The sequence below is a fragment of the Lepus europaeus genome, chromosome 4 (genome assembly GCF_033115175.1).
Source record: "Lepus europaeus isolate LE1 chromosome 4, mLepTim1.pri, whole genome shotgun sequence".
In the NCBI taxonomy this organism is placed as follows: Eukaryota; Metazoa; Chordata; class Mammalia; order Lagomorpha; family Leporidae; genus Lepus; species Lepus europaeus.
In genome coordinates, this window is record NC_084830.1 from 104,136,270 (window position 1) to 104,149,736 (window position 13,467).

Sequence of the window (13,467 nt, forward strand, 5' to 3'; positions counted from 1 at the left end):
GTGCGCGCGCACGGGCCTGGGGGGTTGCAAATAAGGAAAACGGCTTCTGGTAAGATCCTTGCAGAAGAGCTACCTGGTGAGGTTGGGATTACGGCTCCCTAAGGGGACCTGCACCCCACCTGCCCTTACACTTTGCAGAGGCCTGTGGCCTGATGGGAGGCTCCTTGGCGCCCTGCCAGGGTCCTAGGGACCCTGCAGCCGAGAAAGAGAGTCCAAGGGTGTGGGCCTTAGCGTCTTGTTCCAGATATTTCCGCACATCTAGGCAGGACAAAGAGCTGCCAACACCTGTCCACAGGCAGCCACCAGCTAGGGGCTGTGTGGTCAGGGAGTCGGAGAGGCTCCGCTCCACTGGGCAGAGCTCTAGCAAGGCTTGGGGAGTGGGTGATGGGATGCGGCTGGAGGCTTGGAGAGCAGCTCTGTGGGTCCTGGACCCCTGGTCCTCCCCCCTTGCCCCTACCCTACCCCTGGCACACAACGCCCCATATACCTCAGAGGGGAGCCTACTGAGCAGACAAATGTGCAAGACCATCCCAGCCAGGTGCGGGGTCCTACAGCCTGCCTTCCCTGCTTGCGGCCTCCCTGGGGTCTACGGCTTGAGAAGAGTCTGTGGACTAGAGGGAGGAGCGTTGCCCACTCCCAGGCCCTTCGGCTCACTCTGCAGGCCTCAGCCCCAGGATGCCCTATGAGAAGGAGGAATTGGAAAGCCTGGGTGAGTACAAAGATGGAAGATAAAGATGAGAGGGATAGTGTCTGGCCCCTGTGTCCTAACGTGCTGGGGCCCAGAGCCTGGCCTCTGGCCCATCTCCCACCCTCCCTGTGCCTCCTCCAGTGGCCCTGCCAGACTTGCACCTATCACCGCTCTGCAGCCTGCTCCTGTCCCAGCGAGGGGAAGTGTGTAGGGGTGAGTTCAGAGAACAAGGGGAAACCAGAAGGTGCAGGCAGGTCAGCAAATGGAGCTGCAGAGTCTGCCTCACGCCTGCCTTGGGCTGGCCCCGGGCCCCCACATGCTTCCAGGGAGTTTGCACCATGGAGTGGATTCAACACAGGGCCAAGCGGGTCTTAGGGTGAGCCTGCAGGAATGACCTTTGCAACTGTGTGCCTCCGGCCAGGGCAGCCTGCTGTTATAGCGAGACTTGGGGGGGGTGGGGGGTGGAGGATAGCGCTACCGTCTTCCCCATGGCTGGAGAGCAAAAGGACTTCCAAATGCACACTGAGAGTTTAATTCCTTTCTTTTTTCTTATCAGGTAGTGCTGGCAAAGGGGGTTGGAGAGGTGCGGAGGACCTGGGTGACGATGAGAGTGGGATAGCAAAGGAAGGTGGCAGGGAGGGGGTGGAAACTCAGTCAGTGACTCAGTCACCCACATCTGTGCATCAGCAAATGGCTGTAGTCATGTACTCAGTCCCACTCTTATTCCTGCCCATCACAGGCCTTCCCACAGGTGCAGAGGACCCAGAATCGTACCCGGATACCCGGCAGCTTGCACTCAGTGCCCCCGCAGGTGCATCTGCACACACATGTACTCCAACGTGCCAGCTTCTACGCAGGTTCAGGTGCACACACACAGTCACCCCCGAGTGTCACATGCATAAGGACAGGTGCCCAGGGTGGCGTGCATGCACATTCAGGTGGGCACGCAGCCCTCCGCCCTGCCACCTTGGGCTCCATGCACGGGCCATCACCTGCACCAGGCAGCAGTCTGGGCCCATGGCCTAGAGGCGGGTAGCATTGTGGTGAGCAGGCAGTGCGAGGCGGGGGGAGGGCGTGGCGGGGGGCAACTCCTCCAAGAAGACCCTGGCAGGCAGCTGGGGTGAGCGGGGCTCGGACCTGGCACAGCACAAGGTGGCATGGGTGATGAGGCGGTCCAGGGGCTGCAGGGAGTGCATCCAGTGTGGCAGGAAGTCCCACGTCTGCAGCCACTTGGGCAGGCGCCCGGGGCTTCGACTTTGCAGGATGTTGATGAGCACCACGAAGGCCAGCAGGGCCCCGAAGGGTGCACCCACCCCTACCATGGCCCGCCAGCCTGCCATGGAGATGCCAAACACCAGCGAAGGCAGCAGCAGGAAGCATACGAGGAGGTAGAGGACAGCGAACCAACGGTACTTGGCGGTGCGTCTGCCCAGCGCCTTGGCCATGCGGATGGGCAGGCGTGTGCAGGGTAGCGGGTACCAGAGCAGGATGCCCGAGATGTTGAAGAAGAAGTGACACAGGGCGATCTGCAGGGGCGCAGGCAGCGAGACCGAGCTGAGCAGCTCCCACCTCCCACGTGGGGCCCAGCAAAGCCACCACTTGAGGTTGCAGTGACCCGGACCCCCATCCCACCCCCCACCCTGCGCTGGCAGCACTGAAGACTTGAGATGCTTCTGAGTAGCTGTATGATGTCACTTCCTGAACTCCCCCCACTGACGCCTCTCCCGAGAGCTCCTCAAGTGACTTCACTGATGCCCAGCAGATAAAAGCTCTCTCTGGACTCTGGTTGGCTCAAGGCTGTGACTTGCCAGTCACTCCCTTGCTTCCAGAACAACCCCCCCTTTGCTATCTGTACCTAACCCCCCCAACTGTTCTCCTCCTTGATACCCCAGACTGAGCCAGGTCTGCCTCAGCACCGCTTGCTCCTGGTGCAATCCCCCTTGCCAGGGTTCGTGGTGTGGTTACTGAGCAGCGTCTCTCTCCCTGCTATGTGCTGATGTCTTTGGGGGAGGAATCAGGTTGATTTTGGCCATGCTGGTTTGCACACAGCACAGTGGGTGGCTCTTAATAGGCAGTCAGAATCTAGTTGTTACCTGTGGCCACACACTGGGTCCCGTGACCAGCCCCATCCTGCCTCTCCAGCAGGGCCCTTCCCAGACATACCTGGAAGGAGCTGGACAGCTTCTCCCGGGGGCTAGCCAGGGCAGCCAGGATGGCAGTGGTGGTGGTGCCGATGTTGGAGCCCAGTGTGAGAGGGTAGGCTCGCTCGATGCTGATCACTCCCAAGCCTGCGTAGGGGTAGGGGGTCGGGTGGGGTAGGAGGAGAGGATGCAGTTCCCCCAAGCTCCCCCCCAACCAGCCCTTCCCCTGCTGTCCTCAGTCTACCCCACCTTGGCTGGGCCAGGTACTCACCAACGAGCGGGGTGATGGCCGAGGTGAACACGGAGCTACTTTGGACAATGAAGGTCATAGCTGCGCCCACCACCATGGCGAAGTAGCCCGTGACCCAGGTGAAGGGGGCAGGCAGGTCTGCAAGGAAAGCCCATGCCAGCAGCCCGAGTCAGCAGAGGGGCGCTGGGAGAGCAGGACCTGCCCTGTGCAGCAGGCGTCCGAGGCCAGGCCCCTGCTCAGTGCCCTCCACTCACTCTTGATCTTGGACGAGAGGCCTTTTCCCACCTGCTGTGCCCAGGCCGCCATGCCTTTGCCTGGCCGGGCCTGCAGCCTCCCCACAAGACTCTACTCAGTGTCTGAGCGTGCATCCTCAGGACACAGCCCAGACACCTGGCAGGAAAGCCCTCCTTGGCCCCACCCACCTGCAGGCTTGGTGTCTCCCCTCTCTGGGCCCTCATGGTACCACGGTGCCCTTTCCTCCAGCGCCTGTCACCACTCCCAGGGCCAGTGTCCCCAAGGCTCACAGTGAAGCTTACCATGAACATCGGATAATGTCACCTCCGCTCCAACCCGGTGATGACTCCCCTTACCCTTGCCAGACTGGGAGCAGAGCCTTGAGGCCCTGAGGTCTGGCCCGGCCCCCTCACTTCTCTGGCCATGCCCTGAAGTCTCTTGCCATGCTGCTAGCCGCTCTTCTGTGCCACGAGCCTACCCCTGAGCCTGGGCACTTGCTGCTCCCACCACCCAGAATGCTCTTGGTCCACAACCTGACCGCGTGTAGAGGCTGCTGCCCATCAAAGCAGCCTGTGCTGCACTGCTCGGCTGCCATCTTTGCTGTCTCCCTGGCAGCCACCTTCCTCGTTCTCTGCATTTATCCTGCATTCCCACCTTGCCCTCCTGGGCTCTGAGCCCCTGAAAGCAGCCCCATGTCCCCCACATCCTGCGAGTGGCTTCGTGACTTTGTCTACAGCCTCTGAGAAGCTGCACCTGCCGGGATGGTGGCCCTGGTGCTCACACTCCAGGCAACTTTGAAATCACCTGGTCTGATCCCTTCTGTGTTCATGTGGGGAAATGCAGGCCCAGGAGATGGTGGGGGCAGGACATGGCTTTGGAAGGATTTGGAAGGGCCACTCACTGCTTGCTGCTCACCGGTGTTGATCACTTTCTGGATGACCTTGGCCACCTGGCCCTTGAGCAGGGAGTTGAGCATCTTGACAAGGAGAATGAGACAGGTGCACAGGAGCACCAAGGAGCCAGCCAGCAGGATGAGCCCCACGGCCAGGTCAGGCAGCTGCGTGTCCACGAAGATGTGATTGCCTGCAGAGGAGTAGCTGAGCTTCTGGGAGCTGGTCCCACATGCAGCCCCCACTGCCCACCTTGGCCACCCCCTTGGCCTCAGATCCCACTCCAGGCTCCTTCAGCCTCCAGACCAAGGTCTGAGCCTCCCTTCCTGGGGCTGGAGGCAGCAGTGGCTGGGCTGGGGCGGCCCCACCCTGCCGTGGGGGACACCTGCCATGTCGCAGGCACTTACATTTCTCCATGGTGGCATTTCCATGGGCCCGGCTGATGTTGGTCTCTACCCTGGCCATGGAGGTAGAAGCCTAGATTAAGAGGAGTGTGGATTTAGGAAAATGCAGTCTGGGGTTGGCACTGAAGTGGGGGCGGGGGAGACGGGGTTTCCTGGCTCTGTGGCGGTGGGCAGGTCACTTGCCTTCTCTGAGCCTGTTTCCTTCGCTAAAGAAACGTGCCTGAGCATGCTTGCCACATGAGAAGCTGAGCCTGGCAGGCCCTCTGCACAGTCTGTCTGCCCCATCACCCCCCTGGCCTGGCTCCCTGGGGGCCAGCAGGTTCCCAAACCCGGCAGCTATGGGCTCCACTTTCCTCCACGCTCAGTGGCATTGGATGCTGCTGACGGGCGCAGAGGCCACAGGGCGGGCAGGATGCCTAACTGAGGGGCTCAGCTAGGAGAGGAGGAGGTGGGGTGTGTGTGTGCTGGGTCTATGGAGGCAGCAGCTCCTGAGCTCCAAGCCATTGTCACCATCGGGAGACCCAGCCCCGTGTGGCCCAACCGCCGCTTCTCCAAGAGAAGCCACGGCTCTGATACCTTAGATGAAATTTCCCAATCTTTACAGTTCTGTGGGGCAGTATGGCAGCCTTGTCTGGTCCATGGGCCACTAATTTGTAGCCCCACTGGGTCAAGGAGTCATTATAGAAAATGTGACCCAGGTCTTGTCACTGGTGCTCCCTAGGAGCCCAGCAAAACCCAGCAGTGACAGTAGAAAGTGGGCGGGGCGTGGATGGGGAGATGCCCCCGCTCAGTGCTGGGGAATCTCCAAAATGGACAGTTGTTCCCAGGGCTGCACGTTAGCGCCCCCCTCCCTGCAGTCTCTGGGCCCCAAGCAAAATGCAAGAGCTGTAGCTTCCTCCTGTTCACATTGCGCCTCTTCTGGGAGCTGCTCTGGGCACTGAAGCCATCTCTGCCTGGGGAGCTCAGCACCCCCCCCCGGGGCCCTCCCCCAGTGCCGAGGGTGGGGGCTGGCACTTCAGCATTCGTAGCTCCTTCAGGTTTTGCTCTGAGCCCTGTGTCACAGGGCAGCGATCAGAACCGTTGATGGAGTTCCGTTTGCTACTGTCAAGGTTCACCTGCGTGGCACGCACTGCCTTGGGGAGAGCACTGTGTGTTCCCAGCTTGCCCCCACTAGGCCTTGGGGCACTGCCAAGCCTGGAGGCCTGAGCTGCAGGCCCAGAAACCAGGGGCAAATGGCCTCCAATGGGCTAGATAGGAAAACCAGGCTGGGAAAGTGATGCTAGCCCCATGCAGGCAGAGGAGAGAGACTTTGCTTTGCCTGCCTGGGCTGTTCAGGCTCCCAGGGTTGTGTGAGGGTGATTTCCTGGGTCAGGACCAAGGGCTCCTGGCCTGGTAGGGAGGGTCCTGGGAAGCAGGTGACCCCCTGAGGAGGTACCTGACCAACTCATACCCTTTTGACCTGCTCTGGCCGAGCCCAGGGGTCCAGGGGTCGGGGCCTGTGGCATCTGGGGAGGCTGGAGGACACCACTGAGCTTTGCAAGGCAGAGGCAGAGCAGAGCAGAGCTGAGGGCCAAGACCTCAGGGATTGTGGGGCCTTGGTCTTCTTGGTTGGGCTTGTGTGGTCCTGGCTATGCCCCAGGGGTAGTGAAAAGACCCTGAAGTACAAGAGAGCAGTGCAGAGGTGGAGCGGGGTGGGGTGGGGACAGAGAGCAGGAGCAGGCCCGGGGGCTTTCTTGCAGGGCAGGTGGAGGAAGTGGGAAGTCCAGCCTTGCTTGGGATGCCTGTCTCTCCTAGCACAATGCTGGTTTGAAGCCCTACTCCATTAAAAATAGATTTATTTATTAATTTTACTTGAATGTCAGAGTGACAGAAGGGGTGAGACAGAGAGAAAGAGAGATCTTCCACCTGCTGGTTCACTCCCCAAATGCCCACAACAGCCAGGGCCGGGCCAGGCTGAAGCCAGGAGCTCAGAACTCCATCCAGGTCTCCCACGTGGGTGGCAGGGACCCAAGTACTCATCGAGACACCATCATTGGGTGTCTCCTAGGTGCATAGCAGGAAGTAGGATCAGATGCAGAGAGACCCAGATGGAGTACTGGGCTCCTGGCTTCATCCTGGCCCAGCCCCAGCCATTGTGGCCGTTCGGGGAGTGAACCAGGGGATAGAAGATCTCTTTCGTCTCTCCCTGTCTCCGTCACTCTACCCTTCAAATACATACATAAATAACTCTTAAAGAAGCTCCAGCCTGGGTGACAGAGCTGGGGGCCATGGGATCTGGGGGTGCATTGCCAGGATGCCCCGTCCCTCCCTGGCCCTGCAGGGGTCATTGCCAGGATGCCCCTGTTCCTGCCTGGCCCTGGGGGGTGGGGAGGCTTGGTGAGCCCTCCTAGAGGAGCAGAATGAACCAGCCGCACCCCAGCTGAGCCATTCCCAGCTGCGACACTGGCCCGGAGAGTCCACCACGCGGCCCGCCTCTCGCTGGCGCCAGCTGGAAGCATCGTGGAAGCGGGAATTGGGGTTGAAGTGCCTGCAGGGACTCCTCAAATAAGGCAGACACCTCTGGGATCTGCAGGCGCTGAGGCGAGGCGGCTCCGGGAATCCTTCCTCAGAGACAGCACCGGACGTGGGCCTGCGCAGTAGCTTCCCCTGCAGCCTTTGTTCTTCTGAGACGGGCGAGCACGCTGCCAGCAGCGCCATCTGGTGGCGAACAGGGGCTCTCGCTCCCCGAACGGGTTTCCCCGCGGTGGGGCCTCTGGCCGTGTGTGAAAGCGACGCGAGGAACAGGACACCCGACCAGCCTCTTGGAGGGGCAGCGAGACGGGAGTCAGGATCGTTCTAGGGTCTACATCCTACTTCAATTGCTTCAACTTAAGCGAGGCACTTCCCTCTCTCTGAAATGGGGATGTGACCACCTGGGCTTCCCAGGTGACAAGTCCTGGAGAGATGCTTCTGCAGACCAGGCAGGTCTGGGTGAGTCGGCGGCATTGTGGCCGCACAGGAAGGTGATTCCCCGGAGCAGCGAGATGAGCTTGAGCACTAAAAATGCCTGCTTTTTCTTTCCCCATCTGCAAAGCCTCAGCCTCTCAGCCTCTCTTCGGTGGAGTGGGCTCCCTGGAGACTGCCTTGGGCTGGGTCGGGCCCAGCTGGGGGTGGTGAGAGAGGTTTGGAAGGCAGCACAGGGAGGACTCGGTGGTCAGAGTGAAAACACACACCCTGCAGGTGGCAAGAGCAAGCACTCCATCTTCTGGGTTGGGACAGTCCCAGGAGAAGCAGAGCGGGGAGCTGAGCTCCCACCCCTGCCCCTGCTACTTTCCAAGTCAAGGAGCCCCGACCTTGACACTGTTAGTGAGAGGCTCTCCCGCCAGAGTGGGGACATCAGTACTTCAGCTGGGGCTGCGGAGGGAGGCTGCCCCAGCCCAGTGGACTTCACCCTCCTCTTGTATAAAATGGGAGCCTCCCGTCCATCCCAGCAGCATCGGGGTGGGGGGCGGGAATGACCAGGGTTCCATGTAGCAGCAGGTGGAAGGTGGGGTGCTCAGAGGAAGCGAGTGCTGTGTCTCTCTTCCCCGGCTTGTTTTCCATGAAGATGAAAGTGTGTGAATTCTCTCTCCCCTTCCAGGTCTTGCTCGGAAGTAGAGAGGCTTGTGTTGGCTCAGAGAGCTCGGGGAGTGCCCAGGGCACTGGCGAGAAGGCAGCCGGTGTGTCAGGGAGGTCGCAGAGCCAGCGTAAAGCTGCCTGCATGGGCTTTTTGATGTCATACTGCCTCGAATAGACTGAGGTGCTGAGCTGGAGCTGCGCCACTTCAGAGGCAAAGGCTCATCCAAGGCGAGGTGATCGAGGGTTTCCCTTCATGCGGGGATGAAGGCTCGGTAACACGGAGCAGCGAGAGGAGAGAGTGGTGCTGGTGCCGTGGGCCGCGGGTTTCCCTGAGCGTTGTTCTAAACCGAGTCACTCGGAGGAAATAACCAAGGACAAGATGCAGTGGGTAGTGATTTGGATGAAGGCTTTTCCTTTCGGTAGCTGCTCATGGTTCCCGAGTGCCTGCTTCCCGGTTAGCCTGGTGTACTGGCCAGCCCCCGACTGTGCAGCCCATCCAAGCAGATCTTCCAGGGACTCGCGCCTGGGGCAGTGCCCCAGAGAAGCAGCATGGATGGCAGCAGGCACACACGGCTGTGGTGTCTGCGAGGGGTCTCCACACAGCCCGCCGTCCTGTCCCCGAGCCGGCTTTCCTGTGTGCCTCTCTGTCAGCCTCTGCCTGCCTCTACCCCACATCAGGCAGAGCTGGTCACGGAACCCCCGATGCTCTGGGGCCCTGGCGCCTCAGCTCTGGCAACTTTCTCAGCCTCTCTGAGCCTGTGAATCCAGAGGGTTGTGCTAGAACAGTGGGGAACACGCTTGAGCCTGGAGCAGACCTGGAGGGCTTGCTGAAACACAGGCTGCTGGGCCCCTCCGGGGAGGGGGAGGTTCTGACTCAGGGGCCCCAGGGAACGGTGGACTAATCTGCATGGTTAATAGATTCCCACGTGGCACTGGCTGCTGGTCTGAGTCCACCCTGAGAACCACTGGACTATATCGATGACACCCCAACTCCTGTTGATTGGTAATGTCTGCATAGGGCAGTGTGTGAGGCTGGGAGTGATTAGCAATGTCTGCCACAGGCACAGCTTCTTTCTTTCTTTCTTTTCTTTTTTTTTTTTTTTTTGGACAGGCAGAGTGAACAGTGAGAGAAAGAGAGACAGAGAGAAAGGTCTTCCTTTTCCATTGGTTCACCCCTCAATGGCCACTGCGGCCAGCACACCGTGCTGATCCGAAGCCAGGAGCCAGGCACTTCTCCCGGTCTCCCATGCGGGTGCAGGGCCCAAAGACTTGGGCCATCCTCCACTGCCCTCTTGGGCCACAGTAGAGAGCTGGACTGGAAGAGGAGCAACCGGGACAGAATCCAGCACCCCGACTGGGACTAGAACCCGGGGTGCCGGTGCCACAGGCAGAGGATTAGCCTAGTGAGCCATGGCGCTGGCTAGGCACAGTCTCAATGAAAGTGCCACCTCTCTGGAGCATTTTGAACAATGAATCCAACAGACTGATGTTTGAAGAGGGAGCCCTCTTACCAGGGGCCAGGCCTGAGACTCACCTCCATGGAGTCTTGGTGGCACCAGATCCGGATGAGACTGTGGTTCCTCAGGGATTCGTCCCCTGTGGCAATGCTGGTGATCACGGACCTGTCCAGCTATGGGCCAGAAGTGGGCAGGGGGAGTGAGGCTGAGGCTCCTGACTGCTCCCCAGCTGCCCACCCCCACTCCACACCAGGTCCTGCCCCTGCCTGGATGATGAGTTTTGTGAAGGGCTCCGTGATGGTCTTGAGCAGGTCGGGAGCATCGCGGCCACCACGGATGTTGAAGGAGGCGACCACGAGCCCAGTGACGTGGTGCAGGTAGCCGGTGGCAGCCTCCAGGGGCAGCAGGACCAGAACGGACAGCCAGTTAAAGCAGTCGTGCACTGTGGCCCCCGCGAAGGCCCTGGGCAGGGGAGGCCACATTGCAGGGCAGGCCAGAGCCAAGGGCGGGGCTTGGGCTGGGGGCTCCTGGTGTTTCCTCCCCACCCTCCGACAAGCACAGGCCCTCCACCCCCTCCCCCCTCACCGCCGGAAGTCAGTCCTGTCCCCTGCCTGCATCAGGGCCACGATGGTGTTGGTGACGGAGGTGCCAATGTTGGAGCCCATGATGATGGGGATGGCAGAGCTCACCTCCAGCACTGGTGGAAGAGGGGACCCCTAAGCTAACTGGGTGAGGGCCACCCAGCTCCTCACCTCCCAGAGTCCCTACCAGGGCAAGGCAGCCATTCCCACCAGACCGCACATCTGCCCGGCCCCGTGTCACTGTGTGTGGGGGACACGCTCTGTCATTCTGTGTGCATGCCAGGCCAGGGTGGTGACGAGTGTTATGTGCCCACTTGCCTAGGTTGTTGTTGTACCCAGTTTCTCAATCCAACACAAATCCCAGTGTCTCTGTGTAGGTGCTTGGTAGATGTGGTTCACACCCACGAGTAGTTGAAGTATGGGAGACCATCCTCGGCCACCTGGGCAGCCCCCACCCCATAGGAGAAAAGGCCTCGAGGGGGAGAACTGGGGCTGCCCCCAGGGGGAGGATTTTGTAACAATGGCCGCAGCCCTGGCTCCTGCCTGAACAGCTTGGCCTCTCTTGCAGCTAGGCTGTGCTATGATCCCAGACTGGCCCAGCCAGCAGCCCCTCCTCCGTAGAAACCAATTCTGTGGATCCTCTCGTTAGCTCCTGCAGGATTGGTCTCTCTGTTTTCCCTGACTGGTCCAAGGAGTGACTGTGAGGCCGTATGGAGACAAGCAGTCCCGGGGGGCTGTGCAGCCCGTTTTCCACCTTGCCCCTCCTGGATCCCGTCCTTGCCCATGCTTGAGGTAGCGCCAGGACGCTGATCTCCGCCCTCTGCCCCTGTCCCCACTCTGCCCGCCCAGGCCCTTTACCCCTGGTCCCCACTCTGGGCCAACTCACAGCCAGAGGAGACCATGCTGACGATGATGGAGGTGGCGGTGCTGGAACTCTGCACCAGCACGGTGACCAGGATCCCCACCACCAGCCCTGCCACGGGGTTGGCCAGGATGGCGTTGTCCTTGAAGATGTCACCAGCCACCTTCCCTGGGAAGCATGACCAGCGTTGTGCACAGCCCTTCAGGAAGTCCCCCTGACCCCCGTCCCCGCCACTGGGGCCTTACCTCCCGCCAGCTGGAAGGCAGAGCTGAGCACGTCCAGGGAGCAGACAAAGAGGTAGAGGAAGGTGACCATGAGTGGCACCTTGAGAAGTGTCATGGCCACCCGCCGAAGCTCCTGGGCCCAGCTGGACTCTGGAGGGCACAGGTCAGCCATGAGCACAGCTGCGGGCTTGGGGTGGGGACTGCCCACACCCAGGCTGCCCCCACCAGGCAGCCCACCTGGCTTCTGCTCCTCCTCCAGGGCCAGCTTGGCAGGCAGTGGCTCGTGTCGCTCCCGGGCCTCCCCATAGGGGCAGCCATGCTCCGTGAGGGCCACGGGACTCAAGCTGGGGAAGGCATAGGCAGAGGTCCCTGGGATCCTGTGCATAACTGGAGAGGGAGAGGGAGGCTGGTCAGGGGCTCCCAGGGGCCCCGGGGGGAGGGGGCAGGCAGGGGTGCTGAGACCCCCCCCAAACCCCACCTCCGAGAATGAGCAACAGTGAGCAAGCAGACTCCAGGGCAGGGCAGCAGCACTCACCCTGGGGGCTGGGCACATATGCAAAGGTGGCCCCGTGCATCATGGGGCCCCTGGGTCCTGCGCAGACTGGGGGCGGGGACACAGCCGGGTTGCCCAGCCGCTCTCTGTGGGATATCATCCTGGGCACCCGTGTGCACCTGCATGGGGGGGGGGGTAGCAGCAAGGCTGAATGACAACAGCTGCACCTCAGGCACACACACACATGCACACATGCACACACGCCCGCCAACCCCCAGACCACACAGAGACGCACACTCGGGCTCAGTGCGACTTTGGGCATCATTCATTCGGCAATCGACTCCATCCCAGGCTCTGAGCTGAGTGTTGGGGTGCAGTGGTGACTCAGCTCCTGCCCTTGGCGAGTCGGGAGACAAACATAACTTGAATAATCCTCGGCCAGACAGAAAATAGCCAAGAGCATGTTGGCATGACAGCCAGGGTGCCACCAGAGCACCCTGGATGGGGGGTGCAGAGTGTGGGATCTGGGAGCGGGGAGATCATCTAACTGTGGTGCTACCTGGGCAGTGGGGCCAGGAAAGTGTGGCCGATGGGCCAGGGACCAGGAGGTGAAGCAGACGCTGCAGGTGTGGCCCAGGCCCGGGCTGCACAGGGGGCGGTGGACACTCCTGGCACACACTGCTGGAGGGTGCCCTGGCCTGGATCCCAGGTTCCTGGTTTCCCCTCCCCATGAGCTCTGCCTCTCCAGGGTAGGAAACAAGCACTTTCTTCCCCCAATGGGGCTTCCCTCGCACCATCCAGGAGTTCCTGATGATTGGAGTGGGGGCTCTGCCTCCCTCAGGACCCCTCTGTTGTCCCAGGGGTCATTGGCTTTGGGGTGGGGAAGTGTGCAGAGCTGAATTCCCAGTGCAGTCTAGGGGAAGGAGCCAGGCCGGGTTGGGGTTGTGACGGTCACGATGCTGTAAGGAGTGGGGAGGGGGAATTGGGAAGGGGCACAGATAGGAGTTGGGGGGATAGGGAGAGGGCATAGACAGGACAGAAATGGAGCTTAGGTGATAGGCTGTTTCCTGCCGAGCCGGGGTGGGGTGGGGATGCGGGGACCCTAGCTCACCTTGGCGTCTGTGTTTCAGCTCCTGCTCAGTGGCTCAAGGAAGCCTCCAGGAGCCCAAGAACCTCCTAGCCTCCTCTTTATACCCTCGGGTCAAGGGCAAAGTCTCTAGAATCCTAGCTGCCCTCCCTCTCTTCCCCAATTAACCTCACCCCCAAGATTCCTTCCAGTTAATTGCTAATCGTGGGTTCTGCAGGGGGCGTCTGAAGTCAGGCTCCCCTCCCCCACACAGACACTGGGCCTGGACTGCAACACAGGAGGGCCCAGGTGACCCTCTGCCCCCAGCAGGGACCCTGATACCAGGGTCTGGGAAGAGATTCTGTGGCTCTGGCCCATTCTCCTCATTCCTGGCCCAACAGCACTCCCTGGGAAGTGCCCTAAGTATACTGTGGCCTTGCTCTGCAGCTGAGTGTCTGTGGGTCCATCTGGGCATCTTGGGGTGGGGTGGGAGCTCAGAAGAGAGGGAGCAGGTGCTGGGGAAAGCATCAGGGGACAAGCCCAGATTGGCTGCACAGCGTTGAGTTGTAGAGGGGCCCAG

The 13,467-nt window shown here is 60.9% G+C and overlaps 1 protein-coding gene across 1 annotated transcript; it reads right to left on the minus strand.

Annotated features, from left to right (window-relative positions):
- Positions 1-1,710: 1,710 nt before the first annotated feature.
- Positions 1,711-11,981, minus strand: SLC34A1 (solute carrier family 34 member 1). Its single transcript, XM_062189624.1, has 12 exons — positions 11,864-11,981; positions 11,566-11,715; positions 11,350-11,478; positions 11,129-11,272; positions 10,247-10,358; positions 9,928-10,123; positions 9,739-9,834; positions 4,611-4,680; positions 4,229-4,396; positions 3,101-3,217; positions 2,852-2,976; positions 1,711-2,214 (listed from the first exon to the last, which is right to left on the minus strand). The coding sequence occupies exons 1-12, from the start codon at positions 11,979-11,981 to the stop codon at positions 1,711-1,713; spliced, it is 1,929 nt and encodes a 642-aa protein (XP_062045608.1).
- Positions 11,982-13,467: the final 1,486 nt, after the last annotated feature.